At 43.9% G+C, this 27421-nt stretch overlaps 1 protein-coding gene across 1 annotated transcript in view; it reads left to right on the top strand.

Annotated features, from left to right (window-relative positions):
• The window catches only part of NPAS2 (neuronal PAS domain protein 2), a gene marked incomplete at its 3' end in the record, with an annotated part of 47801 nt that extends 21058 nt beyond the window's left edge, over positions 1-26743 (top strand). The window contains exons 7-16 of the mRNA XM_009574322.1: positions 7259-7377; positions 9463-9545; positions 10439-10545; positions 11755-11902; positions 12508-12589; positions 13280-13430; positions 14151-14257; positions 14455-14547; positions 20430-20576; positions 26549-26743. Of these exons, the coding sequence (XP_009572617.1) occupies positions 7259-7377; positions 9463-9545; positions 10439-10545; positions 11755-11902; positions 12508-12589; positions 13280-13430; positions 14151-14257; positions 14455-14547; positions 20430-20576; positions 26549-26743 (1232 nt within the window). The remainder of the gene's footprint in view (positions 1-7258; positions 7378-9462; positions 9546-10438; positions 10546-11754; positions 11903-12507; positions 12590-13279; positions 13431-14150; positions 14258-14454; positions 14548-20429; positions 20577-26548) is intronic.
• Positions 26744-27421: the final 678 nt, after the last annotated feature.

Here is a 27421-nt window from a genome sequence, read left to right as displayed (position 1 = left end):
TCGTTAGCTCCACCGGGCTTCTTGCGTCAGCCGGCTGCACCCTGAGCAAGGCACGGGGGACATCAGCTCAAGCAAGCACCATATGAACGCAGCTTTCCAGCCCCGGGGCTGGGGGCAAGCAGCTGTGCTTTGGATGGGAACTTGCGGCACAGACACCTTTGAGGATCTCTGTGCTTTGGATGGGAACTTGCGGCACGGACCCCTTTGAGGATCTGATGGGTGCAGCGGTTCCTGCCTCTGCTTGGCCCCCCACGCCCCAGCGCGCCCTGATATTGGGCACCGTCCCCCCCAGCCCACGCACGCCGGCGCTGTCACCTGCCGGCCCTGCCGGTAATTGCTCTCTTCTTCCTCCCATTAAATAAATACCTGTTCTCCAGCCAGCCCCCCTTCCAGGTGTGAGGCCAAGTGGGCGAGAAAGACAGCCGCGGGCAGGGTGGTGGGGGAGAGACGTATCACTCACAGGGCAGCGCTTGTCCTACGTGCGTAGGATCAGTTGGCCCCAAATCCTGCTTTTCGGAGGTGTTTGTGGAGGAAGGAGGCTAAGCTAAAGATAAGAAAGGAGTTAGCTGAGCATACTGTGGGGGGAGAAAGGCAGAAATTGCAAATTAAGCTTAATTAGCAGGAGATGTTCCTTATGAATGTATTCAAGAATGCTTTTCCCTGTAGTTTTTCACAGCAGTGGAAGTGTGAGCATGTTTTTACACATGGGAGACTGATAAAGGGTGTTCTTCTCTAAATACAAATCTCTGCCATTCCTTTTTAGCCGCCCAACGCCAAATCCTAGCTTTGTTTCCAATGGGTTGCTGAGCATACTCTGAGTCCGCTCTGCCTGCGTGTTCCTGCTGCAGGGACGCCAGAGCCCCTGTGGCCAGGGAAGCTCTTTTATTCCTGGGCAGGCTGTATCCCATCAGGATACTTAACTATTCCGTTCTCATTAATGTAGGGTCGTGGCAGTGACAGTCCTAACGAATCTTTCACCTTTCCTTCTCACTTAACTAATGTTTTGAAGAACTGGTAGGTCCTTTTTTGCCCTCTTGAACAGAAATGTCACTAGCTTTATTCTATTTCCACATAACCTTCTACATAAACTCCCTTGAATTATCATCTTCTTAGGTTCATTTTATTATTGTTCATTGCTTATATAATGGTGGGGCTTGGGGAAGGGGGTCATGCGTGCTGGGGTTCCAGTGACCTTGCCCCCCTCCCTCCTCCCTCATACCTTCTCCGTTAATCGCATTGTGACTTATGGCTGAGAACATCATATAGGCATAGGTTTGAATGGATTAATTTGAAGGACTGAAGCTTAGAAAGCCAGTTAGGGGCTTAGCTGCTCTCCCTAACTTCAGTGGGTGTTCTGGGGCTTTAAAGGCTGTTGTACTATAACACTGAGATGCTAAAGAGAATTTTTTTTCTGCTAAAGCAGAACAAATACCTGATATCTACCAAGATGACTTGTCACCAGGATTGCCATCGGGGAGCCAGATCACGCACAACCTACATTGAACCCCTGCTACTCCCCCAGAGCAGCAGCCACTGGCACCTTTCCCCCATCCCAGAAGGGGCAGGGAGGTGCATGTGCAACCCCCACAAATCGCCCAGGAAAGTTCACTTAGCTCACAGCATGTGTTCAGTCTTTCAGAAGATCACCGTCCCTAGAGCTCCTAGGGCTCAGCTATAGCTGGCGGCTAGAGGAGCTGCACAGCCCAGTGCCAGGGTTAGCAGGAGGGTCCACGCTTGGGCTGGTGTGCGGGAGGCCATACTCTGTAACCCCTGCTGCAAGGACATTTCTGCAGCTGTAGCTACACCAGGGATATGACATGAGCTGCCTGCACGAGAGCGAACTGCCCTCGAATTAGCTGTACCCAAGCGAGAGCGGCTGACCAGCGAAACGGCAATGCGAGCTGTGCGGAGTGACTGCATGAGTCACTGGCTGTGCTAAATCAAATACAAGAGATTTGATTTTCCATTTGGGAGGATTATATAATCATCATTAATTAAGCTTCAATGAGAAAAGCAGGACTGTAACTTGACATAAAGACTCAGTAGTCCCTTGAGAGGAGGGGAGGTGGCCCATGGGCCACTCAGAAGAGGAAGGTGGAGTTCTCTCTTTGCTTTTATGAGAAATGCCTACTTGTTCTCAGAGCAAAAGGGTTTTTTTTTTTAATTTGCAAATAGGAACTCTTTCCAATATTTTGTATATTTCAGGTTCCGGTCCTGTAGTCCAGATTTTAACATGAGAGATGAATGTATGCAAACGTCTGAGGGAGCCGACTGCCATCACTGTACCTGTTGACCAGTAGTACCTGATAAGGGGCAGAGTCACGTCAGCATCTCCAATAAATAATGCAGTGGCTCCCATCTGGTTTTGCCTGAGGGCTGAGGGGGGAGGCAAGTGATAAAGATAACCCTCCAAAAAATCCAAGGAAATGCTTAGCTCCCAGTATACAATGTCAAATTAAGTGAGAATAAATTATTTTACAAAGCAGCTTAATAGCTCACTCTGATAAGAAAAGATAAGGCAGGCTGGATTTATCCCTCCTGTGAAAATTGTTTGTACGTTTGCAAACAGAAAAAGATCTCTTCTAATTATATAACCAAATATTGGCTTTGATATCCTATTTCTGAGGTGACATACTTGCTTAAAACTCCTGAAAGGGACAACACCAGAGTCCTGCCTTTCAAAGTGTGCACCAATATAAAAAAGGACCACCAGCATCTTTAAAGTAGCAGATCTATCCTTTCATCCAAAATGCCTGAAGTTTTCCTCTTAAAGGAGGACGTAACCATTATGTGAAAAGAGTTCCTGATTGAGTAATATAATTAAATATTATAGTGGAATTTAAAATTGTGCATTTTTGTTCCCAATTACATGGAAACTCAGGAAGTATCTGGTTACTGGATGCTAATAATAGCAGATACTCTACCGTTAGCTGATATATCTCTTAGCGATAAGAATAACCATCAAGAAAATTATTATGCTGGGGAGAAAAAAAATCTTTTCACTCCCAGAACAATTAATTCAATCTGAATTCCTTTTTAAGAGAAATAAACAGATTTATACAGAAGATACATTGATCTTGAGCCTCCACAAGCATATGCAGAAACATCTGATAACAAGAATAACTCAAACTGAAATGAATGTTTTGATCAGAACCGACATCCACATATTATTATTTACTGTTAACAATATTGTAGAAGCTGCAGCTAGCACTCTGCAGCGCTTATGCCGGGCTCTCTATGGGCACTTAAGAAAAAAGGCACCATTTACTTGGGACTCATATCAACAGAGGATGGCGAGGGGAGAAACAGGAGGAGGAAAGAGGAGAGAGGAGATCAAAGTAGACAAGTGATGTACAGACACCGTCACTGTTACTCATCCGAAGCTACTGATTGCAGTCCGGCTTGCCACTAGCACTTTAGATTTCTTCATTATATATATTAATTGCTGAATATTCTGTTTATCTGTGGTCTGAATTTATTTATATGAAACTTTATACGAAACTTTATATGAATCTTGATTTTATTCTGGTCTGTTTGGCTTGTGTTTTTTGAAATCACTGTTCAGTTTGTTTGACGGTCACTAAGACTGGTTCTTTAAACATTAACATCTACTGACAAAATAGGAAGGAGGGATTTCTTCTTTCAAATGGCATAAATGAGAGGTTTGCTGTAATAGGAAGAATATGTTAGAAACATCCTACGTTAAAATAAGATGACCGAGCAACTGACTGCTGTACTATTATTAACCGAATAATGTGGCATCTGCGTTTTTTTAAACATGTTTTCATTCATTTCATGTGGCATGATTTGTATCCCTAAGGATAAAAATCTTTTTGTCTGTGGTAGTTAAGGGCTTGGTTCCTCATACATATTACTTATTTTTAACATCTTGTCCTTAGAGTCCGGGTCTTTTTTAAAAAAAAACAAAACCAAACAACAACAACAAAAACCCCTGGATATGGGCAAATCAGTTTCTCTCTGTCTTCTTATATGATATTTGCAGGTAATTTAATACTTCTTCTACAAAAGAATTTTGTGGTAGCTCTAGGAGCAGCAGGTCTGATAGGTAACCGGAAAAACTATTAAAATTCATGCTAAGGAGCATCAGCTAACTGATATATATGAGACAACTGTTTCACCTTTCTGATTATGTATTTAGCTTTGTCACATGACCTTCTAATTCCCTGCTCAGGATATTTCGTCTAGATCATTTAATTGTGAAGCACACATGCCCTCATTTACCCGAGCCCACCTGTTTATAGCCAGCTTAACATTTTCATCAGGCGCCTTCTGACAAAAGCACTCCAAGACCTGTATTTGACTTATAAATGTTAATATCATCATAGACTCAGACTTCATCCTATATTTTCCATTCCACTATTTTTCTGTGGTGCTCTCAGAAAGTTTGCTGCTGAACTTTGCTACTTCAAGATGTTGTGTGTTTCTTTTAAAGAGACTTGGAGAATTATAAAGTACGATTTTTCAGAAGGCATGCTTAAAAGATTATACCAGGATTTTTTTTTTTAAATTCATGTAATGATCTCTTTTTTTAACTCCACTTTAAAATTTATCAACAAAAAAAGTTGAAATTTGCTGACCAGCTGCAAAAGCAGAGCAAAACAGGTCGTGCAGATAGAGCTGTGGAAAGAACAGATACCAAAAAAATAAGTCAGGCAGCAAAGTAATTCAGAAAGAAATGTGGGATTTTTTTCTTTCAGTTATTGTAGTTGTTATTTTCAGATCAAGATGTACATTTCAAGGTGGTGACTACCCGCCTGCATCATCGAGGCTTTTAGTGCTTGGGCTTTGTGAAGGGCAGCTGAGTATGGAGATGGCACAGTAGCTGTTTGAAGACTAGGTGACTTTCAGCCAGGCCAGTTCTATCTCATCTCCTTGGACTTATTAATTCACTGCCACTAAGTTCAACATTCCCAAATGTTGTGATGAAATCCCAAATTTCCTACATGGCTGTCCTATATGATAATTATTACCCTTTTAGTATTGCATTTACCTCTTGGAAATATAATCCTGTTTTGTAAATGCCACATTCAGGGATGTATTCTGCTCTCTTCTGGGAGTACATCTCAGGCTTATGGTTGTTTACATCAAACAGCCGATGTAAAAAAGCCATCCGCTCTCTTTGGTGCAACTCGGTCTCCACTTTCTTCTGCAACCGGTGTCATTTGCAAGTCCATGGGTTAACTAACTAGGTTAACTTATCATACCTGTTCTTCGGAGGCTGAATATGCTTATCTTATTTTTATATCTTATCCTGCAAACATTTGCTACTGAACTTGGCTATTACAGAGAGGAACAGGCCCATTGACTTCAAATGTGACAACATATTACATAATAAGCTGGGAAGTAACTTTTTACAATGCCCCTAATGTGGGTTTATAGCAATTAATTTTTAAACAGGACTGACTAACTACAGAAATCGACAGAAGACTTGCATGAAATAATCATATCAGAGAAGAACCAATAACTCTTTACTCAGGCTTCTCCTGTTTCCTGTAGCTCCTAACTCTTTCTTCTTTTTTTCCGCCTCTTGTATTAATAATCCCATAGAAGCCCTTGTATATGCACATATACCCAGGAGCAGAATGGGAATACATATTCCTAGGAAGTCCCCAGAGCAAGTGTGCCTTATTGGTGAAAAGAGAATTTTGTCCATATTTTTTATCTTAATATCCAGCCAGCCATGCCCTCCAGACTCAACTGCAAGAGAGGGCTGTAATCTCTGCGGATGTTCACATCTGCGTTGCCTTCTCAGATGAGGAATCTTTCTTTCCCTTTTTGGCGCAATATATATTGTGCACACAGTGGCCTAAACCAGTTAATCACAGGTGTGAATTCTCCTCAGAGTACTTATTTTTCTGTCTCATATCCTGTTATCCTTGTTATCAGCTATGTATCGTTATTCTAAGGTTTTAAATAGGTTGAACTGGGTTCCAAAACCATATGTGATAAGCTGAGACTTTTTCCATCTCTACAATTTATGCTAGTGAACTAAAGCCCAGTGCAGAAGCACCCCAGAATAAAAATTGCTAGTTATCTCCTCCCCAGATAGATACAAAACTCTTCATTTTCACAGGAATGGACATAGTTACCCTTGCTTTGTCCTGTGCAGAAGAGACAAACTGTAGGAAACTTCATGAAATTGGGTATAGGGGCCTAATGGTAAGAAAAGATAGTTTCATATTAGCATTAATCCCTATCAGCATTAGAGTAACCCATCTTGGGGAACTCTGGCTGCTAGATAGGACCTTCTCTGCCGCCATGGGAGACAGTCGACTGGGCAGGGCAAGAGCCCATGGGGCCAGTTCCCACTGCAGCTTAGCACACCGTTTTCCTTCCCTGCTGTGGGAGCGGGATTACCATCTCTAAACAGCTCGAATTTGGATGAAGAATTTGCATTATGTCATTCTAACATGGGACTGTGGGCTAGCTTAAGGCAACACGTTCTTTTGGCAACGCATCTCTGCGGCAGGAGGTGCTAGTGGGCCCTCAAACCAACACAAGAGCCATGCAATCATGAAAGACAAATAAAAAACTATACACAAAATCTGTAGCCACATTGCATCCAGTTTTTCCTTCTGCCCAGTGTTTCAGGAGACAGCAGGCCATCTGCAGACTCACCAGAAATGCCCGGCTCTGGAAGGCGGTGCCGTACATGGGGTCCTCTCTGCTCTTCTTTAAAACTTGAGAAGAACTTGAGCATGCTGGGGACGGTTCTCTTTAGATGCAGAAAGGGAAGGTGCACTTCAGCAGCCGAGAATCACAAGCAGCCTCTTGCTCGCTCGATGAAGGCTCCCTGGCTGTGAGCCCTGGTGTTTTGCTGCTGATGACTTGACGAACTCTCTTCAGCTACCTCCCTTGCCAACGCTTTTTTTCACTGCCCTGTGGAAGTTAGCGCGCTAGGCATGCTGCAGCATGTATTTTTTTCTTGCGAGTGGTGAAAAAGAGCAATTGGATGCATGGGGTTACTTTCCAGAAAGCTGGTTTATGCTCTGTAATAAGGTTTGGCCTTATTTTTATCAGGATTAACCTATAAGATTCATACTTGAAGTTAAGCTCTGGTGTCTTTCTGCCTAACATGACTGACTTGGATTTAAATATATGCATATCAGCTTTAAAAGCTTTTAGAGCACTTCTCTGAATAAAATTAGTATTAGTACGCTTCAAGTGTGCAAAATATTCAGGGAGAGCAAATCTCATATGAGGCATGACTCTGGGTCCCGGTTTTTACCCTACCTAGTGCCTAACTCCACTTGCAATGGCTTTGATGAGGCTGTCCCAAGGGCTTACAGAACATCCCCGGGAAAGCAGGTCTGCTTCGTTGCGACTGTTCGTTTGGCAACGCCTCAGTTTTTAAAGGTAAGTGCGTACCCTGGATCCCATTCATTTTAGAACTTCCCAAAATACTTTCAGACAGGGTGACAGGCAAATTTCTTAATTTTGCTAATTGAATGGATTACAGATATCACATTTCATGCATAAAAATCCAGTGAAGAGGATTATCAGTGCGAGCCAGGATCTGCAGAAGCGGTGGCACTTCTGCCCCCTTGCACGGGAAATGGAAACTCTCGTTGCATTAGGAATTGCGAAGTCACTTTGAAATTGGGTTCTTCGTTGCTGCTTTCTGTTCCTGCAATGGGACAGTGTACAGATGGCCACCAAGGCTTTCAATTGTGCCCCTCGGTGTCTTTGGGTGACTGCTGCTAGTTTCCCAAATCCTAGTAGTAAGATAGTTGCTTCTGGAAATAAGGATAGACCACCCAACCTTGTGCCTGGCACTGTGGTTCCCTAATTAACAAATGTGACCTACTGCAGCAGGCATCCCGTCCTCAGAGGTTAAGAGATTAAAAAGTCTAATTGAGACCTAGCCGGTATGAAACCACTGCTCCCTTGGCCTGGCTCCATTACTGCTCAGGGACCTGCAGGGCACTCTCGACTGATTCGCAGCCCTGGCGGGCAAGTAGAGGCCCTTCTGGGTAAGTCAGTGAGGACACTTTCCCTAAATCTTAATCACAGTAACCGTATTAGCAGTAGAGGCTGGAGTTAAGGTTCTCCGGGAACCCTGAAAGCAAATTCCCTTGTCTTTGGGTCGCTAACATCTCAAAATAAACAGGGAAATGAAATGGGCTGCACATGGCAATGAGCTGCCCAGTGCTAGGGGGAGAAGGTGTTAGCTGCCAGGAAACCCTGAGCACCGAGCTCTTCAGTTCACCTGGGTGACTCATTTAACCCCCGGTCTTGACTTTCTCTTCTAAAATGAAGGCAAAAATATTTACCTGACTGGCTAAGCAAAGCAGAATCAGCATTTTGGTTGCACACAGCAATGTTTGCATGTTGCACCTTGAATTTTAGGGTATGTTCTTGGCATCAGCATGGCTTTTGGTGTAAACTGGAGGAGGGGAGAGAGGAATTTAAGGTATGCGTGAAGCCTTTTGCCAGTGTAGAGTCAGCAGCTTTAATCAACTTTGTGAGTATTGATATGTATCAAAGAAACTCTTGATGGCAGCGCACCTCAGCTTTTCCTCTGGTCCCCAGAGGGTTTAAAACATTGTGGCTTGAAAGACTTCTCTCCCTGAGAGTGACAGCGGAGAGAGAAGTGGCAAAGGAGACGATGAGAGGGTGTCGCTTGCACGGGGGGACGTGGCACCAGGGAGCAGGGGGACAGCAGCATTGGGGGCCAGCGGTCAGGCTGTCCTTACCAGTGACAATGGAGACCCTCCTGCAGGAGAGACATGGGAGACACGGTAACCCTGGATGCCACCGAACCCTGAGCGCTGATGCTGGCAAATGCCATCCAGGGGTCTCCAGGCTGACAGCTGGTGGAGCTGGAGTTGCCCCTGCAAACCGCCATTGGGAGAGGAGAGGTCGGCAGCGGGGAGCTGCGAGCGGGCTGGGAGCCCGACGGGCCCCGCGCGGGCTGCCTGCCTGAAAAGGCATTTACCCCTCCACAGCGCGTAGTGCCCCCAGCTACGGAGTGGGAAGGAGAGTGTCCCCCTTTCTCAAAGAGGGCTCGGAGGGCAGACGTCCAAAAGGGCCGGGTGAGGGTGGTGGGTATCTTCAGTTACACAAAGACAGCAAGGAAAGATGTGGCAAATCCAGGTGGGACCAAGCACAGGCTGGATGCTGGGAAGGGGTGTTGCTCCTCAGGGCCGGGGGGAGCACAGCTCTCACACCCCGGGCACTGCTTCAAAGCCATAGAAACTTTGGCACCCCAAGGAACAGTCATGGCTCTTAAGTCCGTGTGCCTCACAAGTTCTTCTCCCCAACTCCTGCAAAAATGTTGGCATTGATAAATACAACAGGTCGCTCTCTGGAATTGCCAGAAAATGTGTGAATCCTCTGTTTTCTCCCCTTACGCACCATGTATTTATAACTAACAAAAGCTAGATGAAGCAGAGGGGTGAAGCCGCAACTCTCAGTAAGTCGGTTTTCTTCACCATACAGGAGATGTGCATCGTGGAAGAACCTCTAGAGGAATTCACATCAAGACACAGTCTGGAGTGGAAATTTTTATTCCTGGATCACAGGTTGGTGGCAAGAAAAGCACTCCTGGTTGTGTTCGGTGCTTGTCTACTGCTATTTTCATAAGTGCAGTTCTCTCAGATAGTGTTACATTTCACATCTAAACAGGAGGGCAACCACTGAAATTCCTACAAAAGACGATAGTTATTATTTTACCCTGCATTTATTTTTATCAGTCTTTTCAAAGAAAGCTACTCTCTTTCTCAGGCCGAATTTGTGATTAGCTTGTTCTTGTTTTCTTTAAAAATATCAATGGACCAAAGTCTGTCACATGGCAAAATCATCTAATTGTTATACAGCTGCGGAAATCATTCTTTCCAAAGCCAGCCATTGATTGTGTGTGTGCAGTTCCCACCGAGTTACGGAGGGAAAGTCTGCGCTGGCCTGAGGCAACCATGCTGGCAAAGGTACAAAGCAACGGCCTCAGCACGCCACGGACGAGCTCTGCAGATACCCAGAGGGAAGCGGCACAGATGATCTCCCCTCCTACCCCATCTAGTCCCGGCAGACGATGGCTTCCTACCACCTCGCCATGTGTTTTTCCCCGAGCAGGGATTGCAGGAGCCACAGCAGAGCCCCTGACCAAGGAACAGCCAGGGAACGGCTCCCTCACAGCAGGTTCTAGTGTGAAGGTCCCTGAGCAGCTGAGTTGCTTTCCACAACCGCAATTTCCCTGGAAAGATGGGGTTGTCATGACTTGTCCTGGGGGGAAGGTGCCATGCCCAGCCAGGCATCCCAGGCACAAGGCGGGGGAAAGTCAGGATCTGGTCCCCTGGGGTGGATGACTGTACACCGATGAGCGAGAGCAGATCTGGGCTTTTTGCATATCCATGTCAACATGCAGAACTGCCGTTTCTTTCGTGGTTTATGAATTCACTCATATTGTGCCTAACCGCAGAGCACCGCCGATTATAGGATACTTGCCTTTTGAAGTGCTGGGTACTTCTGGCTACGACTATTACCATATAGATGACCTAGAGCTGCTAGCAAGGTGCCATGAACACTGTAAGTATCGCATAGCCCAGGTTCCTGTGGAGTCACTGGGACACCTCTTTTCAGTGAAATGTAGTTTCAGTTAAAATTGGTTTAAACTTGGAAGGTGAGGTTTGACCCTTGCCTCACGCCTGTATGTCTTAGTGGAGTTATAGCAGATCGGGGGCACCGCAGCTGATGGGCGTCTGGGCCAGACTTATCAAGCTCTGAAAAATACAATTTTACCTTCTGTATCCTCAGAAGCAGTCAGTGAGACTCACTGAATGGATAAAATACACCAGATTAGACACCTGCTCTACTAGTAAAGAATACACAGGCATAGTTCAAGCAATCTCAGAGGAGATCCTATTTTCTCAAATTCTGGCGGATTATTTACCCTAATGTTGTTCACCATGTATTTGGGATTACCTGTGATTATGTAAATATACTCTATTAAGATTTAATTGAAAAACCCTTTCACTAAGTAAAGAAAATGAGGCAATGCTTTTCAAATTTTTGCTTACTGAACTGGCTGGAACATCTCAGCTTACCACCTCTGGGTGTTCTGAAAATATCCCGTCAACATTAGGTTTTGTATATTGACATTAAAATACAGAAAGGCTAAATATGTGCATATTTGGGGACCCCTTAAAATCACTGGGGGAAAAAAGTAGAGACTAATTTTGTTAGTGAACCTTTAAAACCTTTAATACACCCCAGTTTACTGCACTTTGAATTCTTGTCAGTCTGGGAATTTTCTTTCAGTTTCAAATGATTTTTGTCTTTGCACAATGTTATCATCTCCTACACTCACTTCATTCTGCAGAGAATATTCATCTTTTAAAGCATTTTTATCCTGTACTTTTCTGCTATAGAACTTAAGATGATCACTCTTAGAAATTAATCCCAGTTGCCTAATTAAGCAGTATGTGATCAGCACATAAACCAGGGTGAGATCTGTGTTTAAGTTGTAGCAGACGTGAATGCATTAGTGTCCAAAGTTAAGGTTAATTGTACCGTGTAGGAATGTACCGTTCAAAATGTCAGAAGAAGATACCTACTGATCTTTATGATATTTGCTCTATCACACAACTGACAGGACCACTCGCTCGAAAGGTGCTTAGACGCCCGTCTCCCTTGGGAATCGATGGGGCCACAGATATTTTTGTCACTCTTTTCCCATTTCGTGTCATTTTCACATCGGAATTTGCACTACAAGCTGTGTGTATTTTCTGCTGACAGTGATGCAGTTTGGCAAGGGGAAGTCGTGCTGCTATCGCTTTCTGACCAAAGGACAGCAGTGGATCTGGCTCCAAACCCATTACTATATCACCTACCACCAGTGGAACTCCAAGCCAGAGTTCATTGTGTGCACACACATGGTGGTAAGGTATGGAAACTCCTATCAACCGGCGGGGACATAAAGGACAGTAAGATAAGGGCATCCTCATGACTGCCAACATTTTCTCTTAGAAACATGATGTCTTTTATGTAACAAAAATGAAGCCTGAACTCTCTGAAGGAAATACGTTCATTATTAAAAAATGATCAGACTAAACCTTACTTTATGCTAAGCTTGATTTGTCAATCATGAGTTTAGGGGCAGATGAACTGTTGCATTTTTCCATTTTGTGCAAAAATAGGGAAGAGACAGTTACGGGATCTGTAACTATTCACTTCCTCTAATCCTTACATTGCTTTTAAAGAGACGTGTGGAAACTTTCCAATGAAGTTATAAAGTGGTTGTAGGATGTGAACTTGACCTTTATATATACACTTCTTTAATATACTTTTTGACTTCAAGAAGACAGGAACAGAGCAAAAACTGAAAATGAAAACACTTTCTCAAATGTTATTGACTTAAGTGATTTTTCAGCTGTTCATTTAACCAGTAAAGTGTTACAGTAATTTCTTCCTCCACTTGCTTAAAGCACATTTTATGAAAGGTGCCAATACGACGTTGATACGTAGAATAGAATTGTATTTTTCATTCAGTTATGCAGATGTTCGGGTGGAGAGGAGACAGGAGATGGGCTTGGAAGAAGTGTCCTCAGAGGTTGTGTCCTCAGCACTAAAGGTACAAGGAGAAAAGCTTTTTTCATGAATATATGTAGTAATCACAACTTGTTCCTATGTTAACATCAGTGAAGACTCCAGTATTGTCTTTCTGGGTGGATTTCCCCAACTTCAGAATTCATTGCTCACTTGAATAATTTCAAAGTAGATTGGATAAGCTCATGAAAGGATAAACCTGGAGATCAGTAACAGCCACAAATTAAGTGGAATATGGACAGGGGCAACGTGAGATATCTCCACCTTTCCTTGGTGAGGTACTACAGTTTAAAGATTCATTTGGACAAGTTCTGGCAATCGGCCTTGTTGGCTACATCTTAGTGATATGCTGAGGGAAGAAAGAAAAGCTCCTTCTCGGTGCATGGCTGAGTGTCTCAGAGAGGTTGCAGTTGCTGTCACATCCAACTGAACACAAAAGAAAGACTCAGAAAAACATCTGAAGGCACAAAATGACTATGGCAGTAGCTTGCTATTTATTTCCAACTCAGCTCTTTGTAAAATGCATGTTAGATGCTCTTTGGAAGGGACATTGACACCTGTGCCCAGGTCTTCTGCTGGCCTACCTGGGATTACTTCTGCTCAAGTCATTTTAGGCCAGCCAAAGAGCTGGGTGTGCAACCATTACTAGATGCATTTCAAAATGTTTTCACCCTGGCAGATGCAATAGCTATTCCCTTTTTTTTGTTTGTTTTAGGACAGTGGCACCAGCTTGGATCCTGAACAGCACTTTAATGCACTTGATATTGGTGCCTCAATCCTCAGCGCTAGTCGGACACCCTCAGTATCATCCAGGAGCTCACCAAAATCTTCCCACACACCCAAGTCGGACCCAGCATTATTCCTGGGTTACTGCATTATTTTTAATTTAGCCAAGTTACAGAATGTGTGCCTATATACCACAGCTGCTAATTTAACAGTTATTTATGAGGTATCGATGATATGTGTTTGTCACTGACAATGAGGTGCATAATCTGAAATGGTAACGTACAAGAGGGAAGGTTCTAGTGCGCCCATCCATACACTGGAAAATGGGTAGCAGGACTAGCCATGAGGCCTGCTGTTTTGATCTGTTATGAAGATGAGGACTTCTCTCTTCAGATTTGAGAGCATCAGTATAAGCAATGCAAGGCCCCTCTAGACTTACATGAGTAGTAACTGCCTGTGGGTTATTCTCTTCCAGCCAAGATTCAGGATGCTCCAGCCAAGACTTGGGCACACCTTATACACTCCTGCTCCCTGGTCTGGAAGATAAGCCAATGAGCTAACCTAGATTTATAGTTATTCGGCCCATATGAAGGGAGTTCCAGCTGTTTTAGAACAGCTCTTGGATCCTTTTGCTCCATTCATTGGAGCACAGAATAATAACCTGTCTCATTTACTTTTATCTTTGCCCAGGCCCTCCTTATCAGTTTAATTTTACTGCTATTGAAGTCAACAAGAACAGCCTTGACTCCCGCTGGAATTTAGCCAGGCCATAATCATTTCTAGCCAGGTCTCGTTGTAATTCCCACTTCCAACGGGGATGATTTCCAGCGTGTGAGAACTCACCAGCACTTTTCTTGCAGCTACACCGACAAAGCTGATTGCAGAGTCTAACACTCCCTTGCCAAGAACACCAAGCACGCAGCAGGATTTATCCGTGCATCGACTCAGTCAACCTACTGCTCTTCAGGTAACTTCACAAAGAGTCATCAAAATAGGCAGACGGTATAAAGCATGTGCCACATACGCAGCTTAGCAATTAAAAACGACTTATACAGAAGCTGTGGCATTAGAAGAAATCTAAAATTTAAAGGAGCCAAACTTACAAATAAAGTTTTGTTTTGTTTTGTTTTGGTTTGGTTTGGTTTGGTTTGGTTTTTAATCCAGGTTTCTTTGCCTTCTCAGCCTTCATGTGAGCTTCTCCCACAGCAGTTACTGCCTCAAGCAACTCTGCAAAATCAGCCTGCACCTCTGGCACAGGTTAGTTGGGAATTTGAAAGTGGAATAGGTCACTTGCCTATCTCCTGATATTTTCTCCTTTTGGGGCTTTTAGGTTACCTCTTTAGTAGCTACAATCCCCAAATCCACCAGCTTTCAAACACTTAAAATATTGTGGGAAAGTACACTTGTGTGTTTAAACATATATCTGCATACGGACATTCAGCGCAGAAGCCCAGATGCATGTAGGTTCAGGTGCACACACACATCTATTTCACAGGAGGACAAAAAATAGATGGAAAAAGAGTTTTCAACTTTGCTGCTACAGAATCAGGTCCCATCAAAATCAAGGTCACAATGAGAATTAAAACCAAAAACTAACAAAGACACACAGTCCTCCTAAAAACACCTGTTTGGCTGTGCTGATGCAGAACTAACCAGCAGTAAAGGACATGCAAGTTCAACAAAACCCATTTTGTGAGTGTGCCAGTAATGGTGAGGATGCCGCTGGAGACAAATTCCTCCAGTGAAATCTATTAACCCATATCTCAAAAGCGGGTGATGGCCCAAAAAGCCACCTCAGTGTTTCATTTGCAGTGGATTTTGAAGGAGTAGAGTACCATGTTCCCATCACATTGTTTCTCTCCTGAGGTCATGCTGTGATGATACACCCCATCAACCTCTGATTTTAGAAATGACAGAGTAGTCCTGGACCTAGGCTGCTTCTACTATTGGTACTATTGGTACTCTACACGAGATCTCAGAGTTTCTTCCTGTAGCATATAAAACATATAAAAGTCCTGAGGAACCCTGCTTTAAAATAACAAATTCTCATTTATCTTCTAAGTTTAATATTCTTTTCACGACTCCATACCCGCATGCAGCAAAGAAACAGCATATCAATTATCTGCTCTGAGCATTCATTTTCTTTTACAGATATTTCTCTCCATTATTCATTAATACACTTCCAAACATCAATCAGTTTATTTATTATAAACCTGCGCATGTTTTGTTTGACTTTTTTCTACCTCCCTTTCTTCTCCATCAAAGCTCTTTGTGGAGAGATGCTTTCCAGTCGTTTACCGAGAGCCTCGTTGCCTCGCCCCTTCCCAGTAAAACGCCCTTACTGGCACGCCAGCTCCGTTTCCTCTCCGCCAAATCAGAGTGCCGTCCAGTCGCACGGCCACTGGTTCAGCCTCTTTGAACTGGCTAAATCTCGGTGAAAGGAAGAGGGCTGACTCGAGTCTGTCTACACGGGCAGCCCCCTGGCAGCCCTCTCCTCGACTGGCAGCAAAGCCACAGCAATGCTCCTGGCGAAGCTCAAGATGGAGCTTCCCTTGATGTGGAGCAGGGAAGTAGCACCGGGATGTTGCAGCTTAGGTTGCCAAGGCTCACACCCCATAGCGATACTCCTGGGAAAAGTAGCACATCTTCACAGACTTGGGTGATTTTTATAAACTGTTATGAAAATTATGAAACTATTCCCACCTTAAAATAATAAACATGTCAGCCTACAGCAAGATAATCCATTATTTAAAAGACAAGGGGCCTGCGGTGCGAAGCGAGTGAGGGACGAAACCCAGGTACGCGTGCTTCCCACCACGAACATTTCCTCAGTTTCCTAGTTGACCATTTCACAGCAGTTTGGCGGCAGAACACAAGCTCATCGCTTTTAGAAATAGCATGGCCGAGCTGCCGGCCGACGAGGAGGAGCTGCACAGGTTGCTCCCCGCTGCCTTTCTGCCGCTCGCCCTCGGCTGAAGGTGACCGATGGCAGAAGCTGAAAGGCTGATTGCCGAGCCTGGCCACGCAGGGCCCCGGCACTCTGACGGGCATCCTTGCGGCTAACATTCGGCTACGGGGCGGCAGCCAGGGGAGAAGGACATTTTAAGCAGCCACGATTGCTTCTGCAGCGAGCAGCTAGCTCCCGCCTCAGGCGCCATCTGCTTGAACTTTGATTAGTTTCATTTTGAGCAAAGGCTGCGATGTTTTTGTCTCCGCCAAAATGCGGTTTTAGCTTCTGTCTTGCTTCTCTGAATGAACAGACAGCACAGTACTAGATGTCGCCTGAATGTAAATGGTTTACTTTACATCAAGTGCTCCCTATTAGAATATTTGTTTGTTTGCCTTCCTTATTGTAATAAATTAAAATCCCCTACAACACAGCGGATGTTGATGACTGAATAATAATTAGCCCTAATAATCCGTTTGGGATTGCGCAGGTGTTATTCAGAAGACAGAAAGAACGAACAAGTTGTTCGGTGAGCTGCAAAACTAATGAAACCTGGTTTCCCAGGGGCTGCGAGGCTGGCGCATGGACCCAGCCTTCCTCGCAGGAGGGCAACGAGCGGGTCCCTCTCTCCTTTGCTCAGCTATAGCTTTCATGAAATTACAGCAACCTGGTATTTTTGAAACCCTCACAACTCTGTTGCATGTCTCTAACATTGACCAGAAGGATTGAAAATTGAAAGATACGCAGAAAAGAAAGGTTCAAAGGAAACTGGCTAAAAAATAAATAGGGTCTCTTTTCTTTACCCGGCTACCTATTGTCATAAAACCTGTAGGAACAGAATGTCTTTGAGATGTCCATCTTTTTGTTCATCACATCCGGAATGGGGGACCATCCCGACAGACACAGGGGCCGTAGGTCCCCTCTCCTAGCTGCACCCCCCAGCACCTAGAGAGAGGGAGTAACCCTGGCACCCTGCGGAGGCACCCAGCGGAGAGAAATGCCCCTCCTCAGGCATGGTCCAGCTGGCCTCTTTCAGATGGCCATGCTGGCGGAGAGGAGTCCCAGCCCAGAAGTTCTGGTCCCTCTCCCTGGGCTCTACAGCCTGTCTGGACCATCAGCGCCGGTGCATCGAGCCCGGTGGATTGTGCCCATCCCTACCCGAATGTCTGCAGACACAACCCCAAAAGCATCATTTTTTTTTTTAAGAAGCCAGACTAAAATTACTGCTGTGGTTTTTTTGTCTGCGTTAACAAACCTTGATTAGACTGGTGATCCTCTGCAATTATAGATATCTCACAGGTTTAGTCTTCCATGTTTGGCTGCATGTGGAAAGCTGGCACTTTTCTGTCTATAACATGCACTTTTCTGAGGAGCCTACGGAAGTTTGTAAATACCCAAGTGAGACAGACAGCAACTTCACCTGATGCAAATGGCAGAGTTAAAGCTGTGCAGTGTTTTCTGTGAAATGTCTTGAGTTAAGCTCTTTTAATTTATTATACAATTACAGATTTCTCCCCTAATTAGTAGAGCGGCTAATCATCTTGAGACAAATACTCTCTGGTGCAGGTCAATTGCTGCTAGTGTCTCATTGTACAAAAACAATAGAAGCTCTGTAATCACAGGGGTCATGGCTAGAGTTATCAACAAATTTGGGGGGTTGAGAGGGAAAGGGAAAAAAGTGAAAGAGAAAGTTCCTTGTCTTCTTCCATAATGGCTCTTACTCTAGTAGACCAGCTAACTGTTGTTGTTAAGTGTATTAATACAAAAAGCACAAGAAAAAGAGAACAAAAAGACAATACTAGATGAATATGCTAAATATAAGAAGGTGTTGGAAAAAAATTAAGAAATAATAGTTTAAAATCAACAGCAATGTATTTTTGCGTGCAACTTTGCAAAACAAATTCAAATTCAAAACTAAGTCCTGGAAATGGATTTTGTTTCTTATTGAAGTATAAAATGATTATAAAATTATCTGTTATAAAATTCCTTACATTTATTAATTGAAGAAAATCGGGTTCCTTTCCCAAAGTGTCTTCAAGGAGTTTGCACATTAATGAAAAGTCTGCCATCAGCAAGCCAGGCAGTTAAAATGAAGCTTTTGGCTAAAATTGTTTTTAATTCCTTTCTGATAAGGATTCTTTTAAAGACTTAAGAGTAGTCCTTACTAACAGAGTTCATATAGAGAGAATTAAGTTGCGAGACTTGGCTTGTTAAAAAATCCTTCTGTACAGACCCAGGTTAAAGCAGGAATTAGCTGCATCTCATTTAAGCGAGCCGTTGCTACATAGCACCATTCCACTCCTAAAATCAGGGCACCTGGGACTCTTCAGGTCCGCATTCGGACTAGAACAAGCAGCACCGGACGCCCCTTTGAGGCACTTGTCCTTGTTCCCAAACATCGTCCATTCCTTGGGTTAATACTTTATACATGGACTAGGAAAGAAGAGAGACCCTGCTCTGACACTTCTCCCCTTTAACACCAATTCGAAGTAACACAAACTTCCCTTCGGGAGCTTTGACACCATTTTGCTGCTCTGGGGGAGGACCGGGTTGCAGATGACAGTGCTGCTGTTTGAAGGCAAAAGCGCTGTGGATCACAGCGCCGGAGGCCAAGTGCTCACATTGTCTCCTTGGGCAGGCGGTGCAAGCTGCGAGCACTCGCAGATGCCTCTGCCACCAGCGTGGGCTCTGAGGGTCTCTGCCAGCAGCAACCGCATGGGCCACCTTAGCAGCCCTCCTCCCCCCCAGGCAGGGCTGGCCATGAAACTCCCCTCTACTTTGCCACCACTCTTTGAGCGGTGACCTCCCAGATAGTGCGGGAGAGCCACCCTCCACCCGGTAGATAGAAATAAACCCTCTGAAGTTCTCGTCCTTTCTCACCTAAAGGCCATTTACTTGGAGATTTCAGCTTTGCTGGAGGGAATGCGAAGGTATTTCACGTATTTAGCTGGTTTAAGGCAAAGCAGTTAGCTGATACAAATCTGACCTGTCACATCTAGATTTCTCTAGGTAGCCAGAAATTTCATTTAACTGTACAGTGTTGCTAGCACCAGAGCTCTCCTTAATTCCCTTCTTGTAACCCTTTTTGTTTTCCTATTAAAAAGCCAGAAATGGTGTAAGCAGGTGCACCTCCATGGAGCAGGAAGGCTCCAGCAGCGTGCATCAGTTCACCCACTAGCACAGAGCCACTGGAACAACCACAGGAACAGGGCACCATTTTCAACTCACAGCAAAATTATTATTTTTCTTTTGTCTGGACACTCACGGCACCGCATGTTTTCAGAGAAGTCTCGGATGCCTTGATTACAGAAAAGCTTACAGACTTTTTGAAGTGTTTTTTTCCAAAGACTTTTTTATTTTTGGAATATGAGCTCATGCAAAGCAACTATTCCAAAGCCTATCAAAGTTAATAATTAACTTTGATGGACTTTGAATCATACCAAAAACACCAAATAAAACTAGGAGTTTATTGCTGTGTTAGTCCCCTCCGTGCTTATTGAACGATTCCACTTTGTGCCAAGAATTGCTGCTACTGGAGGTTGCACTTTCTTCTTGACCCTGATTAGTGATCTCCATTTTATATTGTTATTTAGAATAGCCTTTCTCCCATTGAGCTGAGCTATTCATTTTACATCACGTATAAAAATAAATTAATGAGTATTTCTTGTAGCTTCACTACTGCTCAGCTGTAGAAATCTAGAAAACGTTTATTGCGGTCAGCTGTTGCATGATGCTATAGTAAGTCATCAGAAGAATAAACCATTGCAGCACTGCTATTTCTGTGCGGAAAAAGGAAAGTGTTAGTAAACCACGTCCAGAATATACAGTTATGCCATGCTAAGGGCTCCAAACTACAGGCTAATAAAAATAATGCACTCATTTCCCATCCAGTTAAGATGCTTTTGATATTTTAAAGTAGCATACTCTCAAAAACACTCCTTCTGGTAATTCCCTAACGGAACAGGGTCAGTTGTAAGCAGATCACTCTAACCGAGGCAATTTAATATATATGTGCATAAAATTGAAAACAGACAAGATTTATCTCTGCCTAGATGTTAGTATATTACAAATACGTCTTTTATTCCTTCGGCTGTGCTTTACAATCAAGAAACCAGTAACTTCTTACAGAACAATGTTCTATTGAGGCTTGTTTGTATTATAATGACTGATTTTCCCCCCTTTTTTCTTTCAGTTCTCGGCACAGTTCAGCATGTTCCAGACCATCAAGGACCAGCTAGAGCAGCGCACCCGGATCCTGCAGGCCAACATCCGGTGGCAGCAGGAGGAGCTCCAGAAGATACAGGAGCAGCTCTGCCTGGTCCAGGACTCCAGCGTACAGGTGCGTCTCTGCTGGGAGGGGCAGAGCCGAGCATCCTCTCTCGCGTGGCCGTTGATAGGGTTGGCAACTTAAAATTAGCTCAAGAGTCCAGGAAATCTGGACATGTGGAAACCAGCTCATCTGAATGAGGATGTTGCCCTCTGAAAGCCTCTTGAGTAATCTATGGCAAGAAAGATTTAAGTGCTCTCTAGAAGAAGAGAAGGAAGAAATATCTCAACCTTAGGAGGAGGAGAAGAATTTGAGTCATTTACAGTAGCATTTTATTACTTTATCTACTGAGTCTTCAGACTGAGCAGCTGTAATAGAAAAGTGTTCAAGTTCAGACTCGGCAATGATTATGTCTCTCCAGATCATTAGCTTCCATCCCGTCACTGCTTGCTTCATGTCGGCCTCACCTGTGGTCAGTACCTTGTCTGTCCAGCTCTCCCTTAGCCAACAGCCCTCCTTCAGGCAGTGCTCATCTCTTTCATCCGCTCCCTGTTTTCCTGACCCTACCCCAGCCCAGATACAGAGCACAAGAGATTAATTTCCTTGTCACGTTAAAAAACCCAAACCTCTGCCGGTGTTCATTTGTTCACACCTGGGAGGTGTCTGAATTTGTTCTTCACTGGACCAGCTTAAGCCTTTGGGGCGAAGCTGACTGAGCCTGCTCTTCTTTGATACCTCCTACACAGAGCTAGAATGCACTAAGTACAGTATCTGCTTTTAATTCGCCAAGTACAGTATCTGCTTTGTACTGCGCCTTATGTCTACCAAACCTCAGAAATAATAGCAAGTGCAGTTCAGTACATCGCAGGTTTCACTTAATGATAAATGGACAAATCATTGAGTTTTATGGAAGTTTTCTGAACGTGGAGTGATTACTGCTATGTATGTTCTTCATAATTTAACTATAAATGCCAGGTTAAATGACCCTTGCTAGAAATGTTGCATTGGGGACCCACTGTGAGTATTGTACAACAAGATTTTTTTAGAAGACAAGCTCTGTCACAGAAACAAATGTCTCAAAGAAGACTTTAAACACAGGATGAAAACCTGGGACCTGCTGAAGTCAGCACGAATTTTGCTCCCAACTTCCACAGAAATAGACTCTCACCCATCATCAGCATCTGTGAAATGCAGTTTCACATATTAAAACAAATTGGGTTTGTATGTTTAGGCAATTAAGGGATCAGTGAAGCCAAATCAGAAACTTTGCCACCTAAGTTGCTGCATGAGCACTGCTGTAAGGCAGCACAGCAATGGTGGGTCCCAAAACCAGGACTCTCTGTTCCTGGTGCCATATAAACATATAGGTGGACCAGGTTTAACTTCAGTGTGTTTCTTCTATTGGTTCTGCACCGACTTTGATTAATGGGAAGGGAAAGTCTCTCTGCAATTAACTGGCCTTCAGTTCAGAATCATGTCATATGTCTGAAAGCTATTATTGTTATTATGAATATCAAGAGACGTGATATTCTCACTTCCGTTCTTTTTAATTGGGTGAAAACCATTACTCTCTCCTGGTAAAGTCTTCAATAGTCACATACACTCATCCTTTTTTTTTTTTTTTGCATAATTCAGGCAAAAATAGAAGATCAGAGCACATTCTTATATGCAGGAAATGGATTTTATTTTTACATAGCTGTCTCCCATATGTGTTATGGTGCATTTAATAACCCAAAGACCGTAGGACAGATTCTCAGATACGCTCATAGGGAGCTCAAGCAGAGAGAAGAGGAGGCCCAGTTCTGTACTGCCCACTCCATACCAGTTTGTAGCTCTGAGTTATACCGTTCGGGTGATCCTCTCCCTGACAAAGACTGTACCAGGTTGAACCAAGAGGAATATATTTTCAGACAAGTACAAGTTCTCTGATGTTAGTGCTGACCATTTCCCTGCTTACTGCAGATGCAGAACTGAGAGGCAGGGGGACTGGAGGGCAGCTCAGAAATGCAGGGGCTGCGTATCTGCCTGAAGGGGCCATGCTGGCCACGGAGGGTCATCCCCTGTAGTTCGGGTGCCTTTCAGTCTCCTCAGAGCAATCTCACAAGGCGATGAGATGTGAGCGGTCACGCTGACTCATGGCCAGGGCCTTTTCCTACTCCCACTTTCTCTAGGATAAAAAAACCCGAAGAAATTACTGTGCTGTTATAGGGATAGAGTGAGACCAGGAATTAGCTTTGTCTTGTTTGGCTAGGGACAACTTAAAAGACAGCCTCACGCTTTTGCATGCAGCACTTTTGTGACTCGCAAGCAGCGAGGAGTAAACTGTTAAATCAGAAATCCAACCACGTGCTTTGCCGCACAGATTTCAACATTCAGAGAGCTGGATGTCTGCAGACATTGATCTGTGTCTATTATCAGAGCTACAAAGCATAGTAGCAAACAGGCGAGCATTACTATCAAGCACATTTCTGGTCTCTTTAATATTCTGTGTAGAAGAGCTGTAAGCATGGGGGAGTGCCATAGGCTGTCTGAAAAGAGGAAAGTGTTCTCCGGTTTCCCCTCGTTAGCTGATTTATTAGCATATCTTCCCCACTGGTTCACTCCCTTCCACACAGAAGTGTACAGGTAGCTCTGCGGAGAATTAAGCCCCATTTCCATTTTCTTCAGAGATCGTCAAAACTGCAGTACGGCAGTCCACCAAGAAACGCTTTCCCAACCGGACAGATGTTGAGCACAGTAGTCTGCGTTAGAAACTATTTCCAAGAGCCTTGTGCTATGAAAGATGAAACTAGCAGGAGGGTTGTGGGCCCTGAACAAAAGTGTTCAAAACTCCATTAAATGCCTGTTACTGCTTTTCCTGACAAACGAAAGTATGAAGGACAGGAGCAGCAAGAGTAACCTCAGAAGTCTGAAGGATGCTATGTGTGCTCCAGATTTGAACAGTCTAGCTAATGAATTGCGGATGGGGAGGAAGGCAGAAGGGCTGAGCCTGACCAGCCTGCAAGAACTACAAACGAGACCATCCACAGCCACCCATCATTTGCAAACCAGGTTCGAAGTCAGTGAATCTCAGCTTCCCAGGGCTGTGCTTCTCATCTGTCCGTATTTTACATAAAGAAGGAGTCTTGATGTCTGTAATGATAAGCCCGAGGGCTATAATCCCCTGATTATCCAAAGGATAGGTAGAGTCAAAGAGCCGTTTTCCTCACGATGTCTTGCCAATGTGATTCATCCATTAGCTGTAGGGACCATCTATCCCCCTAGAATGAGGGGGCAGCAGTGTCAGAGGGTCCCTCCCCTCCCTCGCTGCTTTGCTGCGTATGTTAACAAGCTGGCCAATTAAAAAATATTTGTAAGATGCTTCACTGACCTTGCAGTCTGCAAAATCAGCCATGAGACATGTCATTAGCAGCAGTGCAGTTACGGGGCTGCTAATTTATCTACTTGGATTTGCTCAGACTGGGAAAGATTTCATTCTTTATTAGGGGGCTTCTGTTGTTATTTAAAGCTGCTGTATTTCAGTGTTTCAGGGGAATTCAGGCAGGACTATCATAAAAGAAGCACATTATGAAAAAAACACAGGTAAGTTTTGTACAAATGAAGCATGTTCTTGCTTTTAGTCTTAACTAGCAGGTAGAAATTCCATGCTTCGATCCTCTCTCAGGTTAACTCTTGTTTTGATGTGGCATCTTGAGTCTTCCAGTTCTGCGGGCACACAGGTTAAATGGCACCATCGCTTCCTGCCCTGAGCTTGTTTTTTCCAGGACATTTATGTTCAGATGGTAATAATGCTGCTTTGGCCATTATAATGCAAGAGAGGGTCCCTAGATATGGAACACTTCAGAGCCCTCTCGGTATGAACACATCAACAAACAAAATTGGTTTACTGGGATAAACTTGGTTGTAAATTTATAGCGTGTTAGCTGCCAACCATTAACCGTGCACGTTCCTACCCAGTGGCACAGTCTGGTAATTGCAAAGTGGGTTACTCTGCTTTCTTTCAAGGATAAGCTCCTTGGCCTTCATCTGGAAGTAAGGCATGCACACCGGCAGAGTAAGTCATTTGCCGCAAGTTCACACCCTGCCTGACATTCGCATCGATAGATATTGACTTTGCATTGGATGAACTTAGTATTTCTCCAGCACCGTGTGCCACGTGCAGGGAGGACACTTAAGATAACCCTCCTCAAGGTCTTAATCTGCAGTGATCTGGCCAGTACCAGTGGGCTCACACTCCCCATCACATTTTTGAAACACACCACTTGTTTTACCTGTTCTGAATTTTGTATCAAATGTTTTATATCAAATTTTATATCAATGGCGACCAGTTTCATTGCTAGAGCTAATCAAGTGAGTTCATTTACCAAACATGTCCAAAGCCTAGCTTCTATATACAGAAAATAAACAAGAAAATGAATTTTCATAATTCCTGTCTTTGATTTATGCATAATAAGACCTATTTACTTGGCAGAAGTTGCAAGACCATCTGTCTTTCTGATATGTAATGGCTCCAAACTCAGTGAGCAGTGTTTTTAAAAGAAAACACTCGGAGCTAGTTTCAGACCTGCTGTGAGCAGCCCCAACTCTGTTACTTGACCCATTTATTTCTATCAGACATCTTTGAGATGTGGTTAGCCTACAGCACCTGAAACAAGCCGTTGCTTTAGGTCCATTAACATTTTCATTAACTGCCCCCCTCTCTCAGCTGATTAATGTAAGCTTTGCCTGCACCTTTTTTCTTAGTAAAATCTTGGCACACAGAAATTCATTAAAAATTTATCATATTTAAATAAAAACTATGTTTTAAAAGCTAGATAAGTAAGTACAAATATGATGGATCAACCCATACTTATACAAAGAAAAGCAATGCATTGTGCCGGTCCTTTGGAGAAAGGTATGGGTTTTTTCCAAGAAAAATTAGAGGGGACATGATAGTTTAGGGAATTGTTAATATAGCAATAAGCTGCAGAAAGGTGTACTAATTACTGGGCGTACCTCAGATGTACTGCTAGGCATGAGACTGATGCATGAATAATGAAAAGAATAATTGTGATCCTGATTTCATTTAAACCCCAAGTAGCTCCACTTAAATTAATGGAGTTCCACACGTGTAGCAGTGGTGTGGAATCAGAATCATATCCAAAGATGCCTTCAACTACCTGGAACGCGTACCTCCATACAGTCCTTGGTGGCGAGAGGCTAGGTTTGAAATATTGCGAAGATAGCTTGTAGCATTAATAATTCATAGTTTTAAAAGATGCCTTTTTCCTCTGTACAGCTATAATAAAAGAAATAGCCCCTAGAAAAGCAAAAATTCCCAAGCCCTACAACTTTTAAAGAAGAAAGCCTCATCTTGCAATGCGGGCATGGAGAGTATATCGCTTACAGAAGCACTAACAGAGGAGCTGCTAGCTCTTCTGCACAAGTCAAATGCATGGCACCGTTAGGAAGAACACCGGGTGACAGTTACCTGATGGGAAATCAGATAAATGACAGTGACTGTCTGTTTACACATCTTCTCAATGATAAGGACACAGCCATTCAACACGGACAGCTCTGGCCTGACTGTGGCCTCATTAAAAACATTCGACAACTCAACTGTATGTAAGGTGTTGAATTTCCAGAGACAAATTCAAAAGCAGCCCTGTCTGAAAGGCAGGCTGATTTTGTTGAAAGGAGAAATGAAAGCACTGAAAAGACATGGAGTTACTCTCTTCTTTCTGGTCAGAATGCCCCAGAACATGGTGAATGTACAGGGAACTGCTCTTACAAGGGCTGTGCCTGCCCCACGGAGAGAGGACTTGTACCTTCAGGACACATTTCGCGAGTAATAAGTGCACTTGCAGAACAAGAAATCAAGAAACTAGAGACAGCAGAACTGTTAATGTAGGCAAGACAGGTGATTTCCAACTAACAGGAAACGCGTAGTGAATCCGGAAACGTGATAACTTTATTTTAGAATATATCTCTGGATTTAATTCTGTCACCTTCATTATCCAAGACAGCCAGGCTATGTAAATAAACCCTCCCCCCTTCTTTTCCAGATGTTCCTACAGCAGCCGACAGTGTCCCTGAGCTTTAGCAATACTCAGCAGCCGGAGCCACAACAGCTACAGCAGAGGTCAGGGGCCATTTCTCAGCAGCAGCTTGTCCCCAGTCCTCAACTTCAAGGGCAAATTGCATCTTCGCAAACAGCGAACCAGCAAGCACTGAGAGAACCAAGCGTGATATCGAGCCAGGTAATCATTTCTTTGAATAGAGAGGCATTTATATGGAAAGAAGACGCTGAGCTGTTATTAAACAAGCAAGTAAAATCACGTCAGTCCTGTAAGTGTGCCTTTGCCTTTCCTTCCCTTTTCTCCTACATAAGGGCAGCCTATATAAAGGGTCTCCCTACAGCATTTACTTTACCTTAAGTCCCTTTTCTAAGACCTCAGCCAGGAGGGTTACTTGAGCAACTGTTTCAACCTGAAAATTGAGCATGGGGGCATGCAAAAAGTGTGGATGACCTACTGTTCTTCAGTTGATCCTGAAAGAAACCTGACCGACCACACTGGAAACTAGCAATGGTGGTGTCAGCAGTGCAACCACTCAAAATTAAGCTTTACCCCTGCTTGCTCCCGGAATCCACTCGGACGCCACCAACACAACAAAGCCTGTCTGCTGTGGTGGCACACAGTTGGAATACATTGAGATTTGTGTGAGACCCCCAGGTTGTGAGAATAACAGATTCCTGCACAGGGAAATGAAGTTCAGCCTCAGTTAGTAGTAACTGAGATCTGTGAAAGCTAGTAGGTTTGGCACAGGATTTTATTTCTTACTGCTGGTTTCTTGGCATTTCCAGTTTTTGCTCTTCCACCCACCTGTTGTACCTCCCTTCACAGAAAACTTAGCTCCTATTTCTGCTACCTGAGCGT

Source organism: Fulmarus glacialis, unplaced genomic scaffold (assembly GCF_000690835.1).
Source record: "Fulmarus glacialis isolate BGI_N327 unplaced genomic scaffold, ASM69083v1 scaffold17853, whole genome shotgun sequence".
Taxonomy (NCBI): Eukaryota; Metazoa; Chordata; class Aves; order Procellariiformes; family Procellariidae; genus Fulmarus; species Fulmarus glacialis.
Note: the sequence above shows the minus strand (reverse complement) of the source record. Positions and strands in the feature narration are given on the sequence as shown.